The following is a 25,082-nucleotide window of genomic DNA, read 5'->3' as shown; positions in this document are numbered from 1 at the left end:
AATCCACTATAAATAATGCATCAGTAATGAAACATACACATTCTTGAAAAAGCAAGAAAAATTATAATCAGTAATTTTATTGTGTGCATCTACATATGAAGCATTGTTGATGAAGTCACTGGAGAACCTGCAAAGCAAGAAGTTCTCAATCAGAAAACCAAGTGAAATCAGGCTAGCACAAAGCAAACAGCTTGACAGTTTTATTCCATCAGGAACACTAGGCCACAGTGCCCTGTGAGAGCAGAGAGGACAAGTGCCCATTTGCCCTGCAGCCTGAGAAACAAATGATGCTTTCCTCCTCCAAAGAGTACAGGGACAAAATCAGAAATTGCTTTTTAACTCTGGAGAGCTTCCATTAACACTCCTCCAGCAAGTTGCTTAGGATGTGAGCAAAATACTCTGGGGTGTCTGGGAGAACAGCCCACCAGAGCCATGTGGAAGTTGCCCATTACACATTGCACAGCTGTCCATTAGCTCCTGCCAGCACAAGTCAGCTCCTCAGCACCCAGCCTCACCTCCCTACGCGTCCTCCCCTGCAGCAGGCGCGTCTCCACCTTTCGTGTTTCGGGTATAGATCACCTGGGCTCGGTGCTTGGACACCAGTTTGATCAGTCCTATGACAAAAAAAGGTTATGTCAGTGCATATGTATTGACAGATGCCAGGGATGCCGAGGTCCCTCCTAGAGAGGCAGGGCAATGTAAAGAGGAAATAAGAGCGGGTAGCAGTCTTTTGTTCCTATATGGCTGCAGTTACATCAATATGGCAACATTTTTCTTAGTACAGAAATGCCTCTATGCAGTAGAACTGCAGCTCCAAACTCTGGAGCACTTCTGATGCTGCAGGAAAGCTGCTGGGCAAGCAAGGAAAACTAAACACCAATTCAAGCAGCTTTCTGTTTATTTTCTATTTCTGAGTGCTCACCTTTGCTGAGCAGCTCCTGGAGGGCAGCGCGAGCCAGGGAGCCTCGAATCTTCAGCCTTTCTGAGACAACTGCAGGTGTGATGAGCTTGTAGTTGGGCACTTCTTTGCACAGTTTGTCATAAGTGGCCTTGTCAAACAGGACAAGGTTGTTCAACTTGTCTCTCACTTTCCCCTTGGACCACTTCTACTTGAAAAGAAAGAGAAAACAACACCCCGCTAAGCCATCTTGTAAACAAGCACAAAAGATGGAACTAAACGATCCCACAAGAACTGAACTATCTCCGTATCACATCCCAAACTAAAGGACTAGTGAAATGCACAAAAACGCTTTTGTAAATGAACGTGTTGCAGATAATACCTACAGTATCTAAAAATAAAAAGGCTAAAGCCTTCTGTTTCTCGGGTTTAACGCGCTATTATGTACAACTTGCTGGCAGATGAAGAGCTGGCTCCTCTAACAAGAGCCGCTCCCGGGGCCCGGCCACGCCGCACGCGCGCCAGGCCCGGGATCCCGCCGCGCCCCCAGCTCGGCCCCGCCGCTTCCCACCTTCTTCTTGGCTTTGCCGCCGGACTTGTTGACCGGGTCCTTGTCCTTCTTGGCGGATTTGCCCGCATCCTTCTTCTTCTTGTCGTCTTTGGGCGGCTGCGAGAGGGTGAGAAGGATGGGAGGTGAGCGGCGAGGCGCAGGGTCGCGGCCCCGAGCACCTCGCAGGGGTTCCCGCCCCGCTCCCGGCACCGCCAGCGTTTCTCGGGGGGCCCAGCCCGGTTCGCAGCCCACCCCCCGGCCCAGCCCCGCTCACCATGATGCGGCCGCCGCTGCTCCGCAAGATGTCGGCGAGAAAGGAAGAGCCAAGCGTGGGGCGGGGGCGGGCCCCGCGGGCCGGCACGTCACTGCCGGGGCGGTGTGAGGGGCCGGGCGGGGGCGCGGCCGCCGGGCTACTGCGCTATGGCGATCTTCAGCGTCTACGTGGTGAACAAGGCTGGCGGCCTCATCTACCAGCTGGACCACTACGCGCCCCGCGCCGACACCGAGAAGACGTTCAGCTTTCCGCTCGATCTCGTCCTGCGCCCGCACGACGAGCGCGTCGTCGTCGCCTTCGGGCAGCGGGACGGCATCCGCGGTGGGTGGGAAGGGCCAGGCCGGGCCAGGTCGGGATTGTCGGCCGAGTGTTGCCGGGCTGACCGGTGCTGCCGCGCTGTTCCGCAGTGGGTCACGCCGTGCTCGCCATCAACGGCGCCGAGGTGAACGGTCGCTTCACGGCGGACGGGAAGGACGTGCTGGAGTTCCTGGGTAACCCCGCCAACTACCCCGTGTCCATCCGCTTTGGCCGCCACCGGCTGTCCTCCAACGAGAAGCTCATGCTGGCCTCCATGTTCCACTCGTGAGTCAGGGCGGGCCGGGGCGGGCACGGGCAGAGGTGGTGAGGGGCGCTGAGGGCCTGTCCCCACAGGCTGTTCGCCATCGGGTCACAGCTGTCCCCTGAGGTTGGGAGCTCCGGGATCGAGATGCTGGAGACCGACACCTTCAAGTTGCACTGCTTCCAGACACTGACAGGTACCATGGGGCCCTAGGCACCCCGCACCGCTCTGCTTTGTCAGGGCGGTCTCTGTGCTCCGCCTTTCTTATGCTCATGGCATTATGGCTCCAGGGATCAAATTCATGGTTCTTGCTGACCCACGGCAGACAGGGATAGACGCTCTTCTCCGCAAAATCTATGAGATTTACTCAGACTTCGCTCTGAAGAATCCTTTCTACTCCCTGGAGATGCCAATAAGGTAAGGAAAACCCCACTCTTAGTCACCTGGCTGCAACCTCTCATTGCTTTCTGCCTATAGAGTAGCAAATGCAGACAGTCCTTAAGTAGCAAAAGTAGCTGGGGGAAGGGGAAGGAAGCCACAGCACATGCTGCAGAGAGGACACAGACCTGAGCTCTTTTCAGTGCTGGCTCTGCTGGGGAAGTGCGAGGTGCACTTCCTTGGCACAAACCCTGCTGTGTCCTACCCGTATATTCAGGCCTACACAGGAAATATTAATCTTAGCTAAGGACCAAGTCAGACCTCGACAGCAGTCATGTTGCTATGTCATAACTTCCCGAATCTCTCCTTGAAAGATGCAGAGCCAAAGGATGTGGAGATCCTCTGTTAGCTTTGTTAAATCACTTCTGTAGGTACAAGTCATCCCTTTTGCTTTTCTGTTTCAGGTGCGAGTTGTTTGATCAGAACTTGAAGCTTGCTCTGGAGGTGGCAGAGAAAGCCGGACCCTTTGGACCCGGATCATAGAGAAAGCCTCACCTGATTGATTTGTCTGAAGAGAGGGGGGCCTCTCTCTTCCCTGGCTGGCCTCTCACAAAGCTCCCCTCTCCACAGCAGAGACTCACATCCCCAAAACATGCTTCAGTATCTCCCAAAATACTGGTTTATCCCCTTTGCTGCAAAACTTACCTTAAACAGATTCCTTAGCACTGTTTACATTGGGCCACAGGGCCTTATTTTGCTGTTGCAGCTCTGCTGCACTTGGGTAAAGAAGGCGCAGGTCTGTGTCCTTACCAGAGTCAGTGCTTTTCTTTCCTGTCATAAATGTACATATTTTTCCTGTATAGCTCTAACTTATGGTCTTGCAGAGGGTTTCTGTATAGAAGTAATAAGTGTTTACAAATGAGGCAAATGGCTGTTTGCTTTCTGTTGGTGAGGACATTTGTGCCATTGGCACCTCAAGAGGACACGCGGGTTTGGGTGGTTTTGCTTGCACCACTCTCTATAAGACAACCAGGGCCCTTGTGACACTGCTCCATTTTTATTTCACATATAGAAGATCATGTAATTAAGTACAAAATGTAATTCACTTCCATTTTTTAAATTAAGGCTAGCTAGCTACTCTTGCAACCAAGGTACTCGGCAAAGTACCTGCACGCAGGTTCTTTACGAGTTGAACTTGCCTCTTTCAGGACCCTAAAACATTAAATCCTTTTGGGGAAAAAACAAGAATATTCAACAGATTCCTGGTTAAATACCTGAGTGTACGTATTGCAGGGTGCTGGGCCTGACTGCTCAGGCTGACTCAGACACAGCCAGAGCCCCTGCCTGCAGCCATGAGAGCCACAACTCTTGACCAAACCATCCTAGTCTTCATACCTTTTACTGAAAAAATACAAACCAGTGTTAGAAATGTGGGTCATCACAAAACCCAGCTGCAGAAATTGTGGGTTGGTGGTGGCTGCTGCTGGAATTCCTGCTGCTGGGATAGCTTTCCTGGCTGACTGGCAGAGCACTGGCTGTGAGCTGCCTTGGCAGCAGCTCCCTTGCAAATCATTAACGCTGCATACAGACATGGCATCAGGCAGGATCAGTTCACTTAGAAGGACCTTCTCTGCACACTATGAATTCCCTGGAAACATGCCGATTCCTAAATGCTGTGGAGAGTCCTGCTGCAGCACGTCCTGCTGTTCTGCTTGGCCGTGGCAACACTCTCCCTCACTGCTAGTGACTAACCCCATGCACAGCCAAAGCCTTGCTGCTGTCAAAACAGGCTGGACTGCAATCATCACCATTCCCTGACCTGCTGTCACATGGCTGAGCACACACAGAGCTCGTGCTGAAGGGACCTGGGACAGCTGTGCTGACGGCAGCTCGATGGGACGGATGCAGGCAGCAAAGGCTCGGCTCAGGGCCCCTGAGCAGCGAAGCTGAACTGATTAATGTCTTGGTTAATGGCTGAGACAAACAATAACGACAATGCTAGAGGTAAGTGCACCTGAAGCCAGTCATTTTACACCACTTGTAGTGGGAAAACACGGGCTGCAGAGCCTGCTTGCTTCACTACCAGTGCTGTGAGGAAAAGGTACAGTAAAATAATTGCAATGTAAACTAGGTGAATTATCACATCTTGAGGGAAAAAATGATCAGTAGCAGGAACCTTGTGCCCTCTGGCACCTGACACTGGATAAGAAGTTGAGACATTTTTATCTAGGTTGCTGCAATAGGTAAACGCATTCCTAGGCCAGTTAAACAAAAACGAGCATTCATGTCAGCGTGGGAACATCCTTTCCACCGAGCAGCTTATCCTCAGTCAGCCTTCTTGGGAATCCGGCCCATCTTGGTGCGGATGTTTCGCAGGAAGAAGAACGCCACTGTGCAGGCGATACAGGTGACTTCAGCTACCCAGAAGGCTGTGGCCCAGCTGTAGTGCTTGGCGATTGTACTGAAAGGCAGTCCAGCCAGAAAACCCCCAACTGTAAGGAAAAACAAACAGCTAACAACACTTGTGCACTTCCACGTTATCTATCAGTACCTGCTTTTGCATATATAACAATTCCTCAGGCCTGGTTTGAACTTAAAGCACAACGCAAAACCTGTCAGACACAGCAGGAAAGCATCCCTGAGGCTCCTCTCTCCTTTTTGGGATTTTTTGGGGGGATTTTTTTGGGGATGTTTAGGGAATTTTTGGGAATTTTTTTTGGACTTTTTGGGGATTTTTTTGGGATTTTTGGGGGATTTTTTGAGATTTTTTGGGGGAATTTTTGGGATTTTTTTTGGATTTTTGGGGGGATTTTTTGGGGGATTTGTTGGGACTTTTGGGAATTTCTGGGGAATTTTTTGGGGATTTTTTCAGGATTTTATGGAGATTTTTTGTTGATTTTTTGGGGGATTTTTTTGGATTTTTTGGGGAATTTTTTTGGGACTGGGTTCAAAATCTGTGGGGCAGAATCTATGGGGCGGGGAATCTGTGGGGCAGAGAAATCTGTGGGGCAGGGAATCTATGGGGCAGAATCCCCATCATCAGTATCTTGGCACCCAGGGGCCAGACCATGCTTCATCAAGAACGTGCATGGGTTTTGTTTGGTTTTTGGGGAAATGGGTATTACTTACCGTTGGCCATGAGGGCCACTATGGCATGGGAGGTGCCGCACAGGTTGGCAGGGGCACTTTCGTTCGCTATGACCCCAAACAGGGCAATCGGCCCGTACGAGGAGAACCCAAACACAGCTCCCAGAGTCAGAATCCACAGCTGTCAAAGTAAGTTAAAATTAGAAACAGGATCTGTGAATCTCACCACTGTCAGTTAGGACTGTTGACAATTCTCAGATTCTATGCACAGTACCAGGAGTTTTGACACTTTCAGGCTGACACCAACTCCCTGGCCTGCAGCCAGAAGAGCTCGAGCCTGTAGAGACCCCACATCCACAAAACTGAGCTGCATCTCCACCATTCCATCTTGCTAGCCAGTGCAATCTCTCCTCCCTCCCACAGTTCTGCCCCCCACACCATGTAATACATCCTGTGATGATCTGTAAGAAACAGAACATTGGAGAGAAGAGGGCAATGAGCCCGTGAAATCAAGGGAAAGAACTGTGAATCAGGTTGCTTTTATAAACAATCCTGGAGGTACCAACTGAAAGCTTTTCTCAGTTTAGATGCATGGGGCTGATCAGAGCATGTTTATTTGTGAGACACCTCTTTCTGATAACCTCTATGTTACTAAACTGAGAAACAACAACAAAAAAAAACCCAAACCAAAAACCACCTCACAAAAACCCCAACAATCTGAACTTCGGTGTTAGCTTATGCTCTAACAAACCTATCTGACCCAAAATTATCAGCCTCTTGTTTGCACAATAAAGGATAAGTAACATCTCCACATTACAGCATGCTTTTAGAATTGCAAATACCATTTCAAAAAGCCAGGAAGAAGTAAGTGCCAACTTATTTTCCAGATGTGAAACAAAGGAGTTAGGAAAGTACTTGCCAGAAATGAAATAAGAATGCATCTGCCAGAGCAGAATCATTCTTTCTGATATCACCCACAAGACCCCTTAGCTGGTTACACTTTACCTGATGAACAGAAGTCTTCAGAACCCTCTGTATAAAACTTAGAGTTACATAGTTAGACTTTTTAAAGTCTGTTAGTGTAGTCAAATTATTATAAGAAAATGTTTCTTTTACTAGACTTACAGTAATCTCTTCTCAAGGCCCTGGTTCTAAGTTCTGAGGTGCTAACCAATCTCTCAGGATAGGAGTAAGGCAGACCAGGGAAAGAAGAAACAGACAGAGGGAGAAAAAACGCAAGCAGAAACCTCATGTTCTTTTAGGCCTGTAAGATCAGCTAGAGGTTGCAAGGCTACAGTCCAGAAGTGGTTTTCCTGAAGAAGAAAAAAATGAAAGGAGAAAAGAAGTTTTTAAAATTTATTTAGCAATCGTAAGGGCAGGTGCAAGTCACATCTCATGCAAAGCCTGGAAGGCAGGCTGCCCACAATAGACAGCAGGAGCACCCCAAGCCAGGCTAAGCCAGCACTTCTCAAGAAAGAGCGAAAAAATGAAATCCTTGGGAATGGTGAAGAAAACAATCATGCTCCCTGTCATCAAACCTCCCTTTTCCAGGGCTATCCCTGTAACTGATGGCCAGCTGCTGAATGTGAATTACCTTGGGAGAGTCACCTGTGACTGTGATCCGAAAGAGAAACATGGACACGCACATCCCAGCCATCATGGAAAGCAGCAGCGCGTGCCGAGGATTCCCATAGCTTGACAGGCCTACCTGTGACACAAGGAAGGAAAGCTGAGAGTCAGAAACTGGAGTGACCTCCTTTCATACCTGTAGTGATTAACACCATCCACAGACCAGTCAGAAACAAGGGTGGCACATCAACAGCACATCTGTTGGATGCCTTGTCAGTGTAGTTTAAGGGCTGCACAAGTCAAATTGTGCTAAACAAAAGCTCTTAGTGATGAACCTCTCAGTTATCAACCACTTCCACCCTGAATCTGGCTCCAGATCCCACCACTGGATTTTAATGTGGGGTTTTTTTCCAGACAGAAGACAGCTATCAGCAAACAGTTCTTCAATACGAAAATCTGGAGGCCACAGTAAAGCAAACAAATTAAACAGATTAAACACCTCAAATCAGACAGGCATATTGCAACCCCTAACATGAGCACACCTATTGCCCAGCACCTTCTAGAGTGTTTGGCAGCTGTGCCCATGCACATGGCAGAACTGAGTATGGGCTGGTTTCTCTGCTGTGCTCACAGGGACAGCACCCTGCCCGAGCACCTTAGTGAAGCAGCTCCAATAGCTGCTGTGTTTGCTGCCCAGCATGCCCGAGGGTGCACATGACTTACTTTTGCTACTGCTCTATCAGAAAGGTATCCAGCAGCAATGCTTCCCACCAGGCCCCCAATCTCCAAGGCACTCATGTAGGAGCTGCCTAGAACACAGACGATGCAAAGAACAGCCCATCAGGTTTGGTCAGAACAGAAAAGCTGCTGTGGGCTCCAGACCAGTCCCACTGCTGTAAGCTCACAAAGCACTTAAGCAGCTCTGCTGGACACAACCATCGGGCTCATCCCTGTTCAGAAATGCCTGTCTGTCAGTCCCAGGAAGGTCCTGGCACTGGGGTGCTTGGTGCATGCAGTAACTCCATCACTGAGTTATTTCAAAAGCTATGTGTGTCTAAGCAGACAACTAGGGGGTGGGCAAACAAATCCCTCAGGTGGAAGGGCCTCTACCCAGGCAAACTCTGGGCAACAGCTCCCAGACTTCAGCCCCAGAGCTTAATAATGCAGTTTTGCATCTTACCCACAAGCATGGACTGTCCCCTCTCCTGAATCAGGAAGAGCTGTCCCCAGTCAGTACAGCATGTTTTCACTCCAAAAACGACCAGGTAGCCTGTTGAGAGCACCCACAGGTATGGCGAGAGCAGCAGCTCTGTCAAGGTGCTGTTGTCGCTGGAGGAACCTGTAGAAAGGTCGGGAGGAGTGTTAGCACAGCCCAAACCACACCAACCAGCAGCCCAGCAGACAGCTCTGCAGGCAGGATCCCAGCAGAACATCTCCACACAGGGAGGTATTCACAGCTGCTGAATGGTAGTGAATGGCTCCACCTCTCCCTTGTTCTGCTGATTTCAGAATCTCTTCTGATTTGTCATTTTATCCCACATTCATTAAAGATTTGAAAAGAATAATCAAAACACTAGTCCCAGTAATTTTCTGTATTGCAGTTGCCAGTAAACCCTTCACAAAGGTTGTTAGAAAAATCACCTCTGGATTCTTTGGGAATGTTTTTAAGCTGTGCTTGTGAAAGCCACTGCATAGACCCAGACAAATATGCTTTCAGATGCTACCTTGCATCAGTCTTCCAGAAACACCAACAAATCTGCTCTCCCCAGAGAATGCTTTGGGGAAACAATATTCTTTTCTTATACAAAGAAGTCAAATCTGGCAGCACAGGCAGTATGGCACAGCATGGAACACAGGCTGAGTTTCCACTGGCCTTTAAAATCCTACTGAAAACCTGTGTTGCAATTCTCATCTACATGTTCTGCTTTCAGAGAAGCCACACTCAGTGGTCTGAACAAACATTTATTAACTAGATGTCCTAGGTTAGGACAGAAACACTGAGCAGAGTCCATCGTGAGCCAGGGGTCAAGAGAGCCTAAGGTGGGGTGAGGGGAGAACTGTCTGCTGCCAAAGCAGAGGAGCAGAAGGTCAGGCTTAAGGAAGCATTCCCTGCTGTTGTTTTCCTCTCTCCACCACCCCACCAAAACTGCATTCACAGTCTGAGCACACAAGGCTCCAAGGAGACAGGGATGCTGGTAGCAGGAAGATATGATATATATGGGGAGAGTCAGCCCTGATCATTTCAGCAACACACAGCTGTCTGCAGGCAGGCTAAGGAGCAAGGCCAACAGAGGGCTAACAGCAGGCTTTTTCCCTGCTCTGTCTCCGTCTCAGGAATCCCTACACCAGTCCCTTCCCACAAGATCACTGTGGGCCTTGGTTGAAACCATTTCTACCTTCAATTACCAGAATAAAGCTGCCAAAATCAACCCATTACCACACGCCTGCCAAACTGCGACTTCAGAAACTGGGGAGGCTAGAGGTGCCGGTATCCCGAGAGTGACACATCTGTACCAGAACACAGACAGAAGGCACCGCATTTCTCCTGCAGCTGCCTGCTTGCATCAAAGTCACACGCTCACCTTTCTTCCCTTTCTTGGCTCCCTGTTCAATGTTGGGCAGCCCAACATCCGACGGCTCGTTTTTAATCAGGACAAGGCAAATAAAAGAGACAGCCACGCAGGTGAAGCCAGAGAAGGACAAAGTTTTGCGCCAGTCGTAGTTCATAGACACAAGAGCAGCGACAATGGGGCCCAAGCCTCCAGCCAAGTTCATGCTTGTAGACAGGATTGCCCACCAAGTCCCAAACTGGGAAGGCTCAAACCACTGTGCAACAAGAAAAAACAGCATGAGGTGTAAGAGAGTGACAGCACACATTGAGGCCAATGACATGGGGCTGTGGCAATTCAGTCACAGAACTCCAAAAGCAGGTAGAGGGAACACCCACACCTGGCTACTTTATTCACGCAGGAAACTCCAAATGTTACTCAAGTGTCAGCCATAAGAGCCGGACAGGTGCTCACACTGTGAGCCAGCTCAAAGTTATTTCCATTTACAGAACATGAAATTGAGACGTGGCAGGAGAGGCAAGTTTAAGAGCACACGGTTTTGCATACTCACTTGCTAGGAACAGCGTCCTCCTGGGGAAGGTCTGCTGGCTCAGGAACTTGGATGGATATGCAGAGAGTCACAGGGTAACTTTAGGACTCACTGCTGCATTAAGTATCAGGCATGATGAGCTCCACATTGCAATGAGCACTCAGAGCCAGAACCATTTGGGTAGTTTTGGTCAGCAGGAAAATGTCCGAGATCTACATTCATTAACATCTTTAGAAAACACCATGGCTGATACTTCTGTTATTTGGGCCCTTCTTTTCTGTGCATTCAACTGTCTTGGACAGCCTTCTCTCACTGTCAGCTAGGGGAGGTAGGTGCCTCACAGGAGGGCAATAAAGTTGTTTACCTCTTCCTCACCCCGTCCCACAAGTACACGCAGTACATTCATTCCTGGATTTTACATCTTCCATGAGGGATCAGCATAAAGCTAACCACCTCCTTTCCTTCTGTCCTAAGGAGAAATCAATCTGGTCCTTTTAGATTGTCACAAACCCCAAGTACATACAGCTTAGGGACTCATCTCGCAGCGTTCCTCCATCTTACCCAGTTTTCTAACTGATCCACGTGTGATTTGGCATTCCCAAGCTGCCCAAGCGTGCAGATGAAGGGAACTCTGCTCACTGCCCCCTGATCCAGAGCAACCCCTGACTTGCAGCAGCAGAGACAAGCAGTCCTGTGGGTCCATGCCTAAAATACTTGACTCAGACAAAGTCTATGTCTACGGGGCAGAACTCTGCTACCAGGAGATGTTACCAAACTGAGCTACACTCAAGGCACACAGGGGCAAGGGTTACAGACTGAATCTTTGCTAGAATAAGCAAATCTCCGTGCAGAGAAACTTGTTCCACAGAACAGCAGAATGCAGACAGTGCTGTAGACCACCTTGGCTGGAAAGGGAGTGATAAAAGCTGCAAGTCCCTCTGGATTCTGAGCAAGCACGGTCTGCACAGCCCTGATGCCAGGACAAGCCACGAGAGCACTGGCGAGTTCCCCCACCTTTCTCAGCACTGACCTTCCGCAGGATCTTCCCGCAGGGCGGCCAGCCCAGCCCCTGGGCCAGCCCGTTGAGGAACCAGAGCCCGGCGAAGGCCATGACGGTGGAGCTCCAGGAGAACACCACGTTGACCAAGCCCACCATGAGGAGGCCAGAGGAGAAGAGCCAGCGGGCGCTCATCTGGTCCGAAAGGACGCCGCTGACGAACTTGCTGATGGCGTAGGCTGCAGACTGGCTGCTGGTGATGAGACCTGCGGCGGGCAGAGCCCGGGGGTGCCTCAGCCCGCAGAACGGCCACGTCCGGGCCGGCGGGGCGAAGGGGCCCGGGACCGACACTCACCCAGCTCGTCCTTCCCCAGGGGCACCTCGGCCATGACGGCGGGCATGACGAACGAGAAGGTTTTGCGGTTGAAGTAATACAGCGTGTACCCCACGAACATGGCCGCGAAGATCAGGGCCCGGTACCGCCCGTAGCCGCCGGCTGCCATGGCGCCCGCTCCCCCCGGGGCCGCCGCGCTCCGGAGCGCCCCGAGCGGGCGGGCCCGCCCCGCCTCAGCCTCAGCCCGGCCCCGCCTCAGCCCGGCCCCGCCTCAGCCCGGCCCCGCCCCCAGCCCCGCCTCAGCCCGGCCCCGCCCCCGGCCCCGCCTCAGCCCGGCCCCGCCCCCAGCCCCGCCCCCACGGAGCCCCGCCCCCAGCCCCGCCCCGGCTCCCGGTACACCGGCACCGCCCAGCACCGCCCAGCACCGCCCAGCACCGCCCGGCACCGCCCGTCAAGAAGTGGCATTTTTATTTTTGGTTGAAGAGGCCAGAATGGATAACAATGTCAGATGCACATTCGCAGCCGTCGGACCCCACTCGTGTGTGTGGCAGCAGCAGGGAAGGTCCGAGGAGGCACGAGGTCACGGCCAGGGACAGGGAAGATCACACGATTAAGTCGGTCCAAGTGCACAGAATACCGAGGAAGGAAGGCAGTTGCCATTAGACTTCGCAGGTTTGGTTGTTTGATCCGTATTGCTGTCCTTGTGACTAACTACAGGATGTGCCAGTGCAGCCCCTCTTTCCCTCTCCTCTGCACTCAATGTTGCCTTTTCTGAACTTTTAAAACTGTAAACAGAATCTTTTTGTCAAGCCTCACTTCATGGTTTTTGGACTCTGCTACAGAGCACAGACAACTTTAACAAACAGCCTATGGAAAACAGACACAGCCACATCTCAAAGCACATACCATCTGCCTTCCCAATTTTGTTCCACCTTCCCATGAACACAAGTATTAATACACCTCCCATCAGCTGCAATCACACATTTGCTCTACGTCAGTGCCTCATATGCAAAGACAACAATACTTCAGGTCTATATCCTTCCACAATCATCTTCACAAGAGACGGGGCACAGAGTTTATGTTCCAAGTAATTTCCTACACCTTAAGATGTTTCTTTACTGCTTTCTCCCCATAGGAAAGTCACTTTGGTGACTTCTGTACGGAAACAGAGACAATTCTTGGTGGGCAGTCTGCCACACATAATAGAAGAAAAACAAAAACCAATCCACTAAGTTAGTAGAGGCAATATCCGCAGAAAGAACAAAAAAAATTTACATCTCTATCCCATTGTGTTGTCAGACTCTTGTTGTGTTCCATTTACATCATGACTAACCAGGTCCATAAGAAAAACAAGAAAGTAACTATGAAATAAATAGATGCTGACACTTGTGGGATTTCAGGGTGTTACAATTCATCATTTTTCCTGCTTTCTCCTCCAGCTTCTGCCTTCTCTTTCTTGGACCCTGTGTAATGAAGCAAACTCAGTTTCACACTGCAGTGGTTTTCACAGCATGCAAAGCAGCACTGAGAGTCTCTGCCATTTGCACAATTTGTTACAAGACCTGCAGTCCATGGTACAGAGGTTTTGGGGGCTGATACTCAGCTCCATGGAGCTGACGACATGAACTCTCTGCCCCTGTTAACAGTGCTGCCCTGGCACAGGAGCAGCACAGCAGCTGTCAGGCAGAGACCATCACAGCCATGGGACTGGTGCAAACTGCAGGGACAGGGGCACACAGCAGCAGTGCTGAATAAGAATTCCACTCTGAACAACAGAAACATAGGAACAGCAAGGAACCAAATTTTGTCTTCCTGCTTGCAGAATTAACAATGGATCAGCACTCAGGGGTTCTACCATCATACTACCTCTTAGAGCTAAAACTCTGCAAAGGAGCCCCCAGACACCTTAAAATTGCAGCTCCCAAACTACAGATCATTAGCAAAGCATTTACCCACCAGAGTCCGATGCAGGCTTATCATCTGTTGCTGCTTTCTCAGCTGTGGGAGGTTCCTTGGCTGGATCAATATCCTCTGGTATGTCTATGTTTAAAGCAGAAAGAAACAGAAGTCAAGGGAGAACACACAGGAGACAGTGTAAAGAGATTAGGTGAGTAAAGGTGAGGTTAAACCAGCCAGCTGTGGTGCCTCAGCTCACTCTCACAGCAGATCACTCTACAATACTCAAGAGAAGCACCACAGAACTGCTCCATATCCCCCTGTGAGTGCCAGGCTTTATGCCCCCAGAAGCCCTGGAGACTGACTGGTTGCACAAGCAGATGACCTTTGGAGCTGTGACTACGAGCAGGATCCCTGCTCAGACCAGAGGAACCAGCAGGAATGCTAACAAACAGCACTCCAGATTTAAAAGGACCAGGGCACTTGGGACCCGAGGATCTTAAAAAGTTCAAAAAACTCTAAGTCCTAGTGCCCTGAGAGACTTTTTTTTTCCCGTGGGGTCCATCTAGACCACAAACCTTTCTCACCAACAATTCATTCTACTCATTGATCTAGGACAGGCTCAGTACACTGAAGTGCAGTCAATGGCTTCTCTTTCCTAGAAATCAAAAAGCCAGCAAGACAGGTACTGACTATCCTAGGGAATTAATAAATAATTTCTATTTCTTCACAAAAAAAGGAAAAAAAATGGGGCGGGGGGACAGGACGAAGGGCACTGCAACACATAGATTTTCCCAGCTGTCTTTGAAAATTAAGAGCAAACAATCTCAGAGTTAGCTACTGTCCTGCCTTCTTTAGTTCCCATCCAACCAAGAGAAACACCATGTGTTACATGTGGTAATCCTGTAATAGGGAGCTACATACATGCTCCAAGCCTTACTTACCTTCTTGTTTCCCCTCCGTAGGAGGGATAGTATTCTCAGTCTCAGGGGCTGCTGTAGTATTCTTGCCTGAATCAGTTTTTGTGGCATTCTTCTCCCTTTTGGGCTTGGGTTTTGCAAACTTGGCTTTATTCAGGAGATACTGCACTTCCCTGTCCAGGGCTGCTATTTTGAACTCTATATCTTTAGAGAGCAGCACAGGTTTCTCAACAGGAGAAAGCTTGTTCTGTTCAGCCAGCGTCTCATTTTTCCAAATCTGTGGGACGTGAGGGAAGAGGTGCTTTTGGAATGCTTCTGGGTTCCAGGAACTGCTGTATATCACAGTATCTCAAAGTCACTGCCCCTGGCTATTCTGCTTTACTCAGGGCAGCTCTCTCCCATGCTAGATCTCCACCAACCTCTCAGTTACCCAAACACAGGACAAAGTGAAACAACAGCCAGTGCCTGCCTTTAAAAACTGAGCACACTCAGGTCACTGGGCTCCACCCCCACCCTGGAGACAATTCCACATGCAACACAGGGACCAGGACTCCCCCCAGACACAATGGGGTCAGGCTGGGCATTAGGAAACACGAAACACACAAAAGGTTTGCTGGTGGCACAAAACCAAAACATGCACATTCTAGTCATAACCCAAACTGCCATCCCACCCTCCCCACTCCATCCTTCAGTACCGTTGTTTCATTGATGGCTTTCTCCAGTGTACTCAGTTCCACTTCTGTGAATATCTGGTCAGACTCTGGAATCATTCGGGCTCCCCTTGTAGATAAGAAAGTTTATTTTTGTTAAGCCAAGCAGACTGCACTTTGGCAACTCTATGGTTACAGTAACACAAAAACATCACAAGAACCACGCTGGACCCTTCCTGCCCCCCATTTAGGACAGAGCTCATGTGTGCCTGTCCACAGGTCCTGCAGAGCAGGACACCAGGGAGCAGAGTTCTGTTTGCCTTTTCTCAGGAAGTGCCACTGACTTTCACATTCACTCTGGTCTCTTTCTGCTGACAGTTCCTACATGACCAGTTGCATCGCATTCCTTCCAAAGCCTGCCCTTACCTGAGAAAGATGGTGGAGTGATTGAGCAGACCCTCTAGAGCAGCCAGGCGTTCTGGCCACTTTCTCCTTTCCTCAACACGGAAGAAAAGGTTCCTACAAAGCTTTTTCAACTCTGAAAGCTTGTCTTTTAGCTCCTGAAAATGGGGGAAGAGGAGAAAGGAGACAGTTAGTTTGACTGCTGTCTAACACTGGCAACTTCAGAAGTTATAACTGCATTTGTTTTTCACTCGAAAGAGCCACATGATTAACCTTTCAGTCAACAGGTTCCTGCTGAAACTCTTGTAGAAACATCAATGGCTGGGACAACTTCTTATTTTGTTCTGTGCACAATGCACCAAGGAAGCAAGAAGCTCTCAAGAACCAATTACAAAGGCTCTGTCAACCTCTGGTCACTTCCGTATCAGTGACAGCTGACTGGTGTCCTGACTGCACACAGCAATACCTTTGTTGCAGCTGCATAGCCCTCCTCCTCCATCCAACTGGAAGCCTCGCTAAGCTTTCTGGAAATTTCTTCTCTCTGCTCCTCTGTTGAGACAAACTGATACTCCTCTTGGTAAAGCTTGTCCTAAAAAAACAGAGCAAGCACTCTGGTCAAACACCACTGAGCCTGGAAGCATAAAATAACCAGAGCACTCGCAACTGGGCTGGGGTGCTGACTGCACCCTCCCAAACGTGAGCATTGCTCCTAGCTTTGCCAGGAGCACAGTGGTAATACACCAGGTATAGATAGATCTACATCCCATAATGGTAGAACTGCAACAGCCACAATTTCACACTCAGTTAACACTAGTTGCTTCTTCTGCACAACAGTTCCTGAGAAGCTGTAGCTTCTTTACAGTCTGGGAGCAATTGTTTAATGTGTCAGACATGCTGAAGGGAAGCTTCATTTTGTATCAAGGAAACGTGGGCCTGGGAAGCCTAAAGCATTAGAGAAAGTGACTGAAAGACAAAACCTGGGCATTTCAAATCAGTTTCCCCCAGCTCAAACAACTCCCCTGCACTCAGATCAGCCAAAAGCTGTGCAAAACCCTTCTGCTCGCCTGAAATTCTCATTCCTTTATATCCCGCTCTTACCTGGGTCTCAAAGATGAATGACTCCAAGCTGTTGGCTGATTTTTCTCTTTCCTGTTTCTCTAGATCTCTGATCGTCAAGTCTTGGAGTCTAACATGCAAAGAGAACAGAAATCAAAGGTAGCAAGTGTCTTTGGTTGAGCAGCACATCACACACACTGGATTCTGAGGTCAGCAACACTCTATGTGAGCCACCACCATGCCAAAGCAATTCACTTTCTTCACCTAGAGTTCTCACTTAGCAGAGCCATTTCAAACCCACCTTTTCATTGAGTTCTTCAGTTCATCTTCCTCCAGGTCAGGCACATCATTTACATCCAGCTCCATGGTGATCTCATGGACAAGCTTCTGCTTCTTGGGTGCTTTGATCTTCTCTTCCTCTGTTTTAGTAGCTGTGCTGTCACTGGAACTTTTGGACGGTTCTTCCTCTTTTGTAGTTTCTTTATTTTCTTTGGAACCCTGTAAAAAAGGCAACAGATTTTCAGATTCTGCAACTTTTTTCAAAGGCAGGGCACTTCAGAGAGGACAGAATTCCACAGAGGAAATGCCATTTCTTAGGTACTAAAACCAATCCCATTCCTTCAATCTGATGCTCACCTGAGCCTCCAATTTCTCGCCTTCTTCCTTACTCTGTGACTCTACTTTGGGAGAGGCAGTTTCTGCTTGATCTGAAGACTGCTGTTTCTCTTGTCCCTGCTCTTCACCAGCATCTGCAGTATGGCTTTTCTGGTCTTGTTTCTCCCCCTGCTCTTCTTTACCTGCTTCTGCTAGGCTCTCTTCCTCTTCCTGGTCATCACAAGCAAGTAAAGGGGAAAGCAAAACAATGTTTTAAGTGTGGAAACTCCATGCAGTGTTTCACAGCAGAGATAATTCTACATAATTGCCACAGCAGGACAAAAGGGCTTCCTTCTAGCAGCAGTCATCCTGGGGCTCACCTGAACTGAGTCTGTCAGGTTCTCTCCGGTCTCTGGTGTAGGCCCACCACCCCCAAACAGGCTTGAGATAGTGTTTCCAAGTTCTGTTGATGGGAGACAAAAAATCCAGCATGTTACCCATCTAGAGGAATAAAGTCATCCCCTCACAACTGCAGCGATCACAAAGGGGCTCCCTTGGTGCTGTGGGTGAGCTTCACACACCCCAGACTCTTACTTCTCCAACCTCCCTCCGTGTCCTTGTGTGCACAGACCGCCACACTTACAGTCCAGCTGTGTAACTTCACACCCCAAACCCAAAGAAACACAAGGCTTGTAGTTATCTCAGCCACTACAGATAACAAAACAGTCAGTATGAATATCAAAGTTCCACATTTACTTGTCAGTGTTGACTCCTCCTCCAGCTTGTCTTCCACCAAAGTCTCAAATACTGATTCCACCTTGGAAATAGAAGCTCAGAATTAGTTTTAAGCAGGGACCAGAGAGAGGGACAGAACAGAAAAATCTATCAGTTGACAACCATCCCAATGGGTGGTGCTTACCCGGTCCAGACTCAGTACACCACTCTCATCCATGTTGAAGTGTGCTTTGATGCCTTTGGATTCATAGTCTGAGTGCTTCTTGAAACTGTCCCCAACTCCCTTTAGCCTCACAGTTGTGAGATTGAGAGAACCAAAAACTCTGATGACACAGAGACAAAAGCAGAGAGAGAACTCAGGATAATAGTGCTGCAGCACACACAGTCCCTGCTCTCACTCACGCTGGTGGCGATGGGCAACTGCAAAAAGCCACAGAGCTGCCAGCTCAGGTGCTGGGCTCAACTCACCGCAGGTCATCCTGGCTCAGGAATGTCAGGTCTCCATAGTTGACATAGAACTCGAAGTCATCTGTGTAGCGGTTGAAAGTGATTACTTTGCGTTGGGGATAGGGCGCCATGCGCTGGAACAAAATCCTCTTGTTGTGCTTTAAACTCCTGGATTTATCATCTTCCTCAACTTCACGAGTAAACTCCACCTGAATCACAAACAGAAAATAAGACTCAGCCACCACAAATTGTGGCATCTTACATCAGCAGTGCTCAGCTGCTCTGCCTCTCACAAAAGTTGGGGGGCAGGCAAATATTCCTTAGCTGATATTTGCATGTGCCTGGCTCATTGGATACTGCATTTCTATTATAAAGAAGACTTCCTTCTGCTTTCTTTAGATCAGCAGAAAGATCTCTAGAGCTCCCATACTCAAAGGAAGCCGAGAGGTTCCAACCTGGATTGCTCCTCCCAGCACAGCCCCATATCTGGCACAAGAGAAGGAAAACCAGAAGTTACCTGGATAGGAAACACAGCAGCATCCCGAACAATGAAGGGCTTCACCTTAAAGGCTTTGCTCAGAGCAGCTGCCTGGTAGACTGCACCCATAGCAGCAGCCTCATCAGCATTGATATTCTTGCCCAGTTCTTCTCTATGAAGTGAAAAGCAACAGACATGAAGTTTGCAGCCTCTACATAAACAGCAGCTTGTCAATGGGAGACAGACTAGAGGGGACCTCACATACTCACTTGCCCACAGCTTTCAGCAAAACCTCCTGCACTTTGGGGACCCGTGTGGCACCGCCAACTAGAATCACCTGGTCAATTCCATCCTAGGGATTGGAAACAGTCACCTTGTCTTAAGAAAGCAATTTTGGAAAGCTAAGTCCAGGGCTTCCTTATGCTCCTTCCCCGGTCACCATGTGCTGACATGGTGCTCTAACAACACCCACACTACACCCTACTGCCCCCGTGCAGGCCAGCGCCCAACAGACCTCAGAGGGACATCAGCTGTGCCAACAAGGAAGCGCCTGAGGTCAGGTCTGTCCAACAAGTGACAACATGACTGTGGCTTCAAGCCTCCTGAAACACAGGGCTTGATTCAAAATTAGACAAACTACAATTCAGTGCCACAGGAGACAGTGACTCCAAGAGCTGGTTGGATCTGAGCAGACAGAAATCCAGACTCTAAGAGGTAACTCAGTGTCTTGCATTGAATATCAGAGCCCAAAGCTGCTCAAGAGCCCTGGCACCCTGGGAAGTGAACATGTAATGAGCAGTGACTCCCTCCAAAGGACTGCCTCAGGTTTGGTCCAACTGAGGCCCACAACAGGGCTCCCTTTAGGGAGTGTGCAAAGGGGAAGCCTGAACACCCATAATTTTGTTTCCAGGCTCATTCAGTTAAAACTTGGGGAGACCAGAACCAGTATCCAAGACAAAAAGAGGAAACATCATTATTTCAAACCTACAGCACAAGAGTTTTTAAGACAAAGAAGCCCCTCCTCCAAGTCCTAATTTCTGGTGGATAGTGCAGGGGAAGTGTGATACACTCCTGCTTGACACTGCAGCAGGCAAACTCTTTGCAGCACCAACAACACTGTCACAATAGCAGGCATCTATCTCCTAACAGTCCTGATAACACAACCATTGATGCCTCAATCATGATGTGGCAGCAGCTCCACACACAGAAGCTTCAGGCTTGGTAATGCATTTTCTTAAACACACCATGTTCATCGATGCACTACTCAGAGCCTGCTGCACGGGTCCTGGGACGCGCTTGAACAAGTCAGAGCACAAATCCTCAAATTCTTGTCTTGACACCTTGGCTTTGAAGTCTATGTCATCCAGTAGTCCCTCAATCTGTCCAGGAAAAAAAAAAAAATCAGAGTGAAATCAATTGTGGAGCATTTTCCAAGCAAAATCTTTGCCCAGTGTGCAAAAAGTTCTGGCTTTTCTAACACACAACAGACCTGACCACACTCATCTGAACCCTACCATTGCTAAGGTGATGAGAGGAGGAAACATGGGTGTAACGGGCAGCTTCTCTCAGTGAAAGTTTATTTAACATACTTGACACGAATAATTCTTCTTCAATCCACTCAATCACCGGTGCTACCAAGCGGGCACAAGCTGAGAGGGACCACCGGGAGCGATGCTCCTCAGCAGACCTGCGCTGCAGAGGGACAGGGTTCCCTTACACCAGTCCTCAACCCACCCCACGTGCAGCCTAAAGAACGCAGGAGCCCCCAGCAGAAGGTCAGACCTGCGCCATGTGGTCGGCATTAGCACTCAGCACAGTTTTCAGGCGGTTGGCCTCCTTCAGCAGCTTGGCCATGGCCCGAGGATTCTTCCGGACATCTTTTGAAGGGTGCTGCTCATTAAAGAGTTTGGCCAAGTAGTCTCGGAGACGAAGCTCCATCTCTAAACCACCAAGAGTACGGTCAAACCTGAGCAAAAGAATGAAGAGAGGTGTAATAACCAACACCAAATTGAAATACAAACCATTTTCATGTATTGTTTCACAAATATGCAGAGCAGCAAGTGGTCAAAAGTAGTTGCAGTACTATCAGCTGTGATGATTGCAAAAGAACAAAGGTTGGTCCCAAAATAACACATTATAATGAAAGAAAGAAAGGTAGAAATAAGAGATTCACCACCACAAAAGCCTTTCAACAGGATATTTAATTTATACTTTAGGTAAATGTCCTATTGCCAAGCATGTCGAACAGCTGAGAAGCCAAAGGACAAATGTATCAGGTTCCAGGTATTTTCTTGAAAATAGCAAAATAAATGCTTTGGAGTTAACATTGCTGGGCTGGGTTATGCACAGCATCCCCCACTTTACTTGGTAATGCATTAAGTACACTGCATTTTCATTCCTCTCTAGAAATGTGTTTCTCTTTTTCCAACTGATACACTCTATATAAGATTACATAAAATGGAATAGACTTACAAGGCAAAACCTAAAGCAAATTAAATACACTGTTTCCCTCCTAGGCTCCTGAAAGTTCTCAGTTACCCTCTGCAAATGACAGCAACACTAAAATTATTCCCTACTGCAGCCTTCTTGCTCCAAATGCTTCCCCCTCAGCCATTCAAATCACTGTACTGAAGCCTCACTGCAAAATTCTGTATGATGAAGAGATTGTGAAACAAGTGGTTTCTTTCCTGAGACCAGTGGGATTTGTGCAACTCGTGTGGAATTCTTACCCAATGCCTTGGATCTGCAACTGAGGTTGGGTTCCCGAGTCCTTAGTCTTCACTGTCTGATACGTAACAATAGTACAAACAGTGCTTCCTGCTCCCATGTCGTAAAACATGATATTCTGAAAAGAAAAGTGGGGTTGTGAAGTAGAAACACCTGGGTATCCCCCACAAATAAGGAAAGAACCTTTCAGTTGTTACAGGCCACAACTATCCACTCCCTGGACCGACTTTATACCCTAAGGGCAGGACTGGTGTTTTGACCAAACATGGGTGATGTTCAGGGTCATGTTTGACAGGAGACAAGAAAACTCTGAATCTATTTCATAGTTCAAAACCCAAAGTTTTGCTCTTTCTTCAGCTTCAGGAAAATCAAAATCTCTGACTCCAGAGTCAGTGTTCCAATACTTCAAGTAATCGCTGCTGTTATTTTCCCCAGCTGACGGGCAAGGAACCAATACAGGTTTACAAAACAGCAACTCCCAGGACCTGCCCTTACTCCAGCAGCTTTCAGGCTCCACCGTACACACATGCAGGGTTTAATCCCTTTGTCACAAGAGGCGTGATGGACACAAGGAAACAGAGGAGACTGCTTGATCAGCAGAGTCCACTTTAAGTTCTTTTGACTTTTTCTGCAGCATTTTCTCCCCTGCATGGAAGCAATTTGGCAGGACCCTCTGCATCTCCCCAATGCACCTACCTGTGCCGTGGCATTGATGTCTTTCCTCCTAAAAACCCCATAGTTCAATGCTACAGCCGTGTTGTCGTTGATCAGCTGCAGCACCTTGAGGTCAGCCATGCGGGCGGCGTGCAGGACTGCTCTCCTCTCTGCTTGGTTGAAGTAGGCAGGAACTGTGATCACTGCATCTTTGATGGGCTGCTCTGAAACAGTTGCAGGGAACTCCACATCAGTGTAGCCACATGCAAAGACTCACAGAATGCAACCCTGCAGCAGCAACCAGGATGCCTAGGGATGAATCTCTGCATCCTGCTGAAACCAAGCAGACCTGACATACTCACACAGCACCACAGGTCTGCTGACCTCTCTTTGATGTGTCAGGATACTCTCAAATGCTCTAGGTAGCCTTCCACTACAACAAATACTATCTTCATGGAGCCTTATGCTGTCACTGGATCATAATCACTCTCCAATAAAAAGTCCTTGGACTGGCTGTAATGTCACTGACCACATGACAAAGCCTCCTGGTAATTTATCCACTTTTTATTACTATGGTACTTCACTAGCAACTCAGCATGAAATGTGCCTGGCAGCCTCTTCTCCATTAGCAAGTTTCACAGCAAAGGACCATTTTTGCTCTTTTAGTTCAGCTCCAACAGCAAGTTTCCATCCAGAACAGCCTTCACAAAGCCACTTCCACCCTCCCCTGCAGCCACCTCCCATGTGCCTCTACTCTGATCACACATATGAGAAAGAAAACATTCCACTTTTCTCCAGAGACTGCCTGTAAGGCTCCTTCATTGCAAGACTAGGTGGCAAATGGAGTGTCTGCCTCCAAGAGTAGGATTAAGATCCCAAAGTTGCATCATATTAGAAACAAATGATAACTGGATAGCTGCAAAGTCTTGCTTACAGCCTACAGCTGGAGAGAACCAACATCCTGTTTCTAAAAACCCTGGGTTTCTGAATACTTCCGTTCTCTCCAATCCTATAGTGTACAAACACATACACATACAGACAAAAAACAGCTAAATCCTTCCAACCTGCAAATTCCTCAGCCAGACCACGTGAATAATTCAGGACCATCCCCAGCATCTCCTCAGGAGAATACTGTATCGTTCTACAATGGGAAAGAAAATGATGGCATCAACAGCGAGCTGCAGAAGCCTGGCAGCTGAAGTCCATCCCACAAAGAACCCAAAAGCAGCCACTTACGGAGACAACTTGAAGATAACAGTCTGTCTTGTCTCATCCTTCACCAGCTCATGCTCTGGGAATCGGGACTGGTACAGTGCCACGTGGGGATTATCGATCCGCTTACCCAGCAGATCCTGGAAGTATCGGAATGCCACCTTGGGTGTCCTTATAGACTGCAGAAAAAGAAACATCACCCACTTGCATTCCTTCAGTTACGCTGTTCTCAAAGCAACCCCTCCCAGGCTACGTGGGGAATAACTCTTGCTATGGAAGTGGGAGCACACAGCCACTACAGAGACAATAAAACAATACAGCACTGGCTCAGACATTTATCACAATGTGGGATACGTGTATTCTGCAAACAGGAGCTCTTACCATCCCCAGCGCGCTATCCCCAAAGAGACGCTCGTTCTCCTTCAAGGAAACAGCCACGGGTGTTTTCCTTCGTGACTCCCTGAGGAGAGAGAGGGAGGAATAAACCACTTATTCCACAATAAACAACAATAAACCACCATAAACAGGTGAACATTCCAGTCACCAGTGAAGAAGGACGCTGCTCCCATCCCAGAAGGACTAAGGCAAGGTGCTTGGAAAGGGGGGCCAGCCTCTGCTCAGCTGAGGGGCTACCAGAGAAGCCCCCTCCCACCGTTCTCTGATGAGATTATTTTTGCTTTCCTCCACCCATAAGCAAGGTAAGACAGCTCCCTCATTCTATCTACGACTCCAGTTTCAGGGAGGTGCATGAGAAATCTCCTTGTTATCTCCAGAATCCCAGAAACTGAGGACGCTCCTGATCATATGTCCTCTCTCACCTGCAGATTCTTCAGCAAAACAAACCTGGCTCTGTGGGGAGCAGAGAATCAGGGCACAGGTGGGAACTGGGTGTCCTTTTGGGTTTGCACTACAACCCATCCCTAGCCACTGGGCTTTCGGCACTCGCTCCAAAGGTACTCAAAGGTACCCACTCCAAAGGTGAGTTAACAAACTGGGCAGGACCGGGGCAGGAGCGTGCGTGGGAGGAGGACGGAGCCTTCCTCCGGCAGCACAGGAACAGGGATGGCCCAGCCCCAGCCCCCGGACCCCTCCACGGAACCGCCGCTCACTTGTTCAGGACGATCTCCATGGGCACCCCAGGCTTCACGATGGCGATCTTCATCGACTCGCTGCCCACATCCACCGACATCACCGCCACCGGATCTGGAAACAAACCCTCAGTGAGGACCTGCTCCCGGCGCGGGCCAAGGCGAGGCCGTGCTCCGACAGGACGCCAGGGTGGCACTGAAGCACCGGCCGCTCCTTCCCGCCGGCCCCGCACCGCCGGGTCGCGGCCCAGGCCGGGGGAGCCCGGGGAGCCGCGCCTTCCCGCACTGTCCCGCACGTACCTGCGTCGGGCAGGTAGCAGAAGAGAAGCAGCCAGAGCAGCGCCCAGCCGCCCAACCGCGCCATGCTGGGCCCCGCTCGGCTGGACTCGGCCGGGCTCCGCTGGGCTGGACTCGGCTGGGCTCGGCTCGGCTGGACTCGGCCCGGCCCGGCCCGGCGCGCGGAGCAGCCCCGCCGCGG

General features: G+C 49.3%; 4 protein-coding genes across 5 annotated transcripts; 1 reads left to right on the top strand and 3 right to left on the bottom strand.

Annotated features, from left to right (window-relative positions):
- Nucleotides 1-43: 43 nt before the first annotated feature.
- Nucleotides 44-1,818, bottom strand: RPS25 (ribosomal protein S25). Its single transcript, XM_033081653.1, has 5 exons — nt 1,723-1,818; nt 1,470-1,565; nt 923-1,106; nt 516-614; nt 44-127 (listed from the first exon to the last, which is right to left on the bottom strand). Exons 1-4 carry the CDS (start codon nt 1,723-1,725, stop codon nt 520-522), a joined length of 378 nt encoding a protein of 125 aa, XP_032937544.1. The 5' UTR covers nt 1,726-1,818; the 3' UTR covers nt 44-127; nt 516-519.
- On the top strand, nt 1,817-3,582 carry TRAPPC4 (trafficking protein particle complex subunit 4). The gene is made up of 5 exons (XM_033081652.2): nt 1,817-2,043; nt 2,130-2,304; nt 2,374-2,477; nt 2,572-2,698; nt 3,124-3,582. The coding sequence occupies exons 1-5, from the start codon at nt 1,869-1,871 to the stop codon at nt 3,200-3,202; spliced, it is 660 nt and encodes a 219-aa protein (XP_032937543.1). The 5' UTR covers nt 1,817-1,868; the 3' UTR covers nt 3,203-3,582.
- Nucleotides 3,583-3,695: 113 nt separating this feature from the next.
- Nucleotides 3,696-11,978, bottom strand: SLC37A4 (solute carrier family 37 member 4). Of its 2 annotated transcripts, XM_033081649.1 has the most exons (9): nt 11,767-11,978; nt 11,445-11,677; nt 9,898-10,141; nt 8,496-8,654; nt 8,039-8,124; nt 7,341-7,454; nt 6,994-7,059; nt 5,789-5,927; nt 3,696-5,151 (listed from the first exon to the last, which is right to left on the bottom strand). In XM_033081649.1, the coding sequence occupies exons 1-9, from the start codon at nt 11,912-11,914 to the stop codon at nt 4,985-4,987; spliced, it is 1,356 nt and encodes a 451-aa protein (XP_032937540.1). In that variant the 5' UTR covers nt 11,915-11,978; the 3' UTR covers nt 3,696-4,984. The 2 variants fall into 2 exon arrangements, with proteins under 2 accessions (XP_032937540.1, XP_032937541.1); XM_033081650.2 differs by lacking the exon at nt 6,994-7,059 and having other exon boundaries at nt 11,767-11,957.
- Nucleotides 11,979-12,196: 218 nt separating this feature from the next.
- On the bottom strand, nt 12,197-25,044 carry HYOU1 (hypoxia up-regulated 1). The gene is made up of 24 exons (XM_033081752.1): nt 24,905-25,044; nt 24,626-24,719; nt 23,898-23,976; nt 23,541-23,695; nt 23,369-23,445; nt 22,347-22,528; nt 21,653-21,768; nt 20,706-20,889; nt 20,168-20,302; nt 19,193-19,275; nt 18,963-19,095; nt 18,467-18,654; nt 18,183-18,321; nt 18,020-18,080; nt 17,644-17,726; nt 17,306-17,494; nt 16,971-17,167; nt 16,712-16,799; nt 16,080-16,202; nt 15,638-15,771; nt 15,257-15,341; nt 14,586-14,838; nt 13,702-13,785; nt 12,197-13,208 (listed from the first exon to the last, which is right to left on the bottom strand). The coding sequence occupies exons 1-24, from the start codon at nt 24,966-24,968 to the stop codon at nt 13,150-13,152; spliced, it is 2,985 nt and encodes a 994-aa protein (XP_032937643.1). The 5' UTR covers nt 24,969-25,044; the 3' UTR covers nt 12,197-13,149.
- Nucleotides 25,045-25,082: the final 38 nt, after the last annotated feature.

This window comes from Catharus ustulatus, chromosome 28 (genome assembly GCF_009819885.2).
Source record: "Catharus ustulatus isolate bCatUst1 chromosome 28, bCatUst1.pri.v2, whole genome shotgun sequence".
NCBI classification, from domain to species: domain Eukaryota; kingdom Metazoa; phylum Chordata; class Aves; order Passeriformes; family Turdidae; genus Catharus; species Catharus ustulatus.
This window is presented reverse-complemented; position numbering and strand designations above follow the sequence as displayed.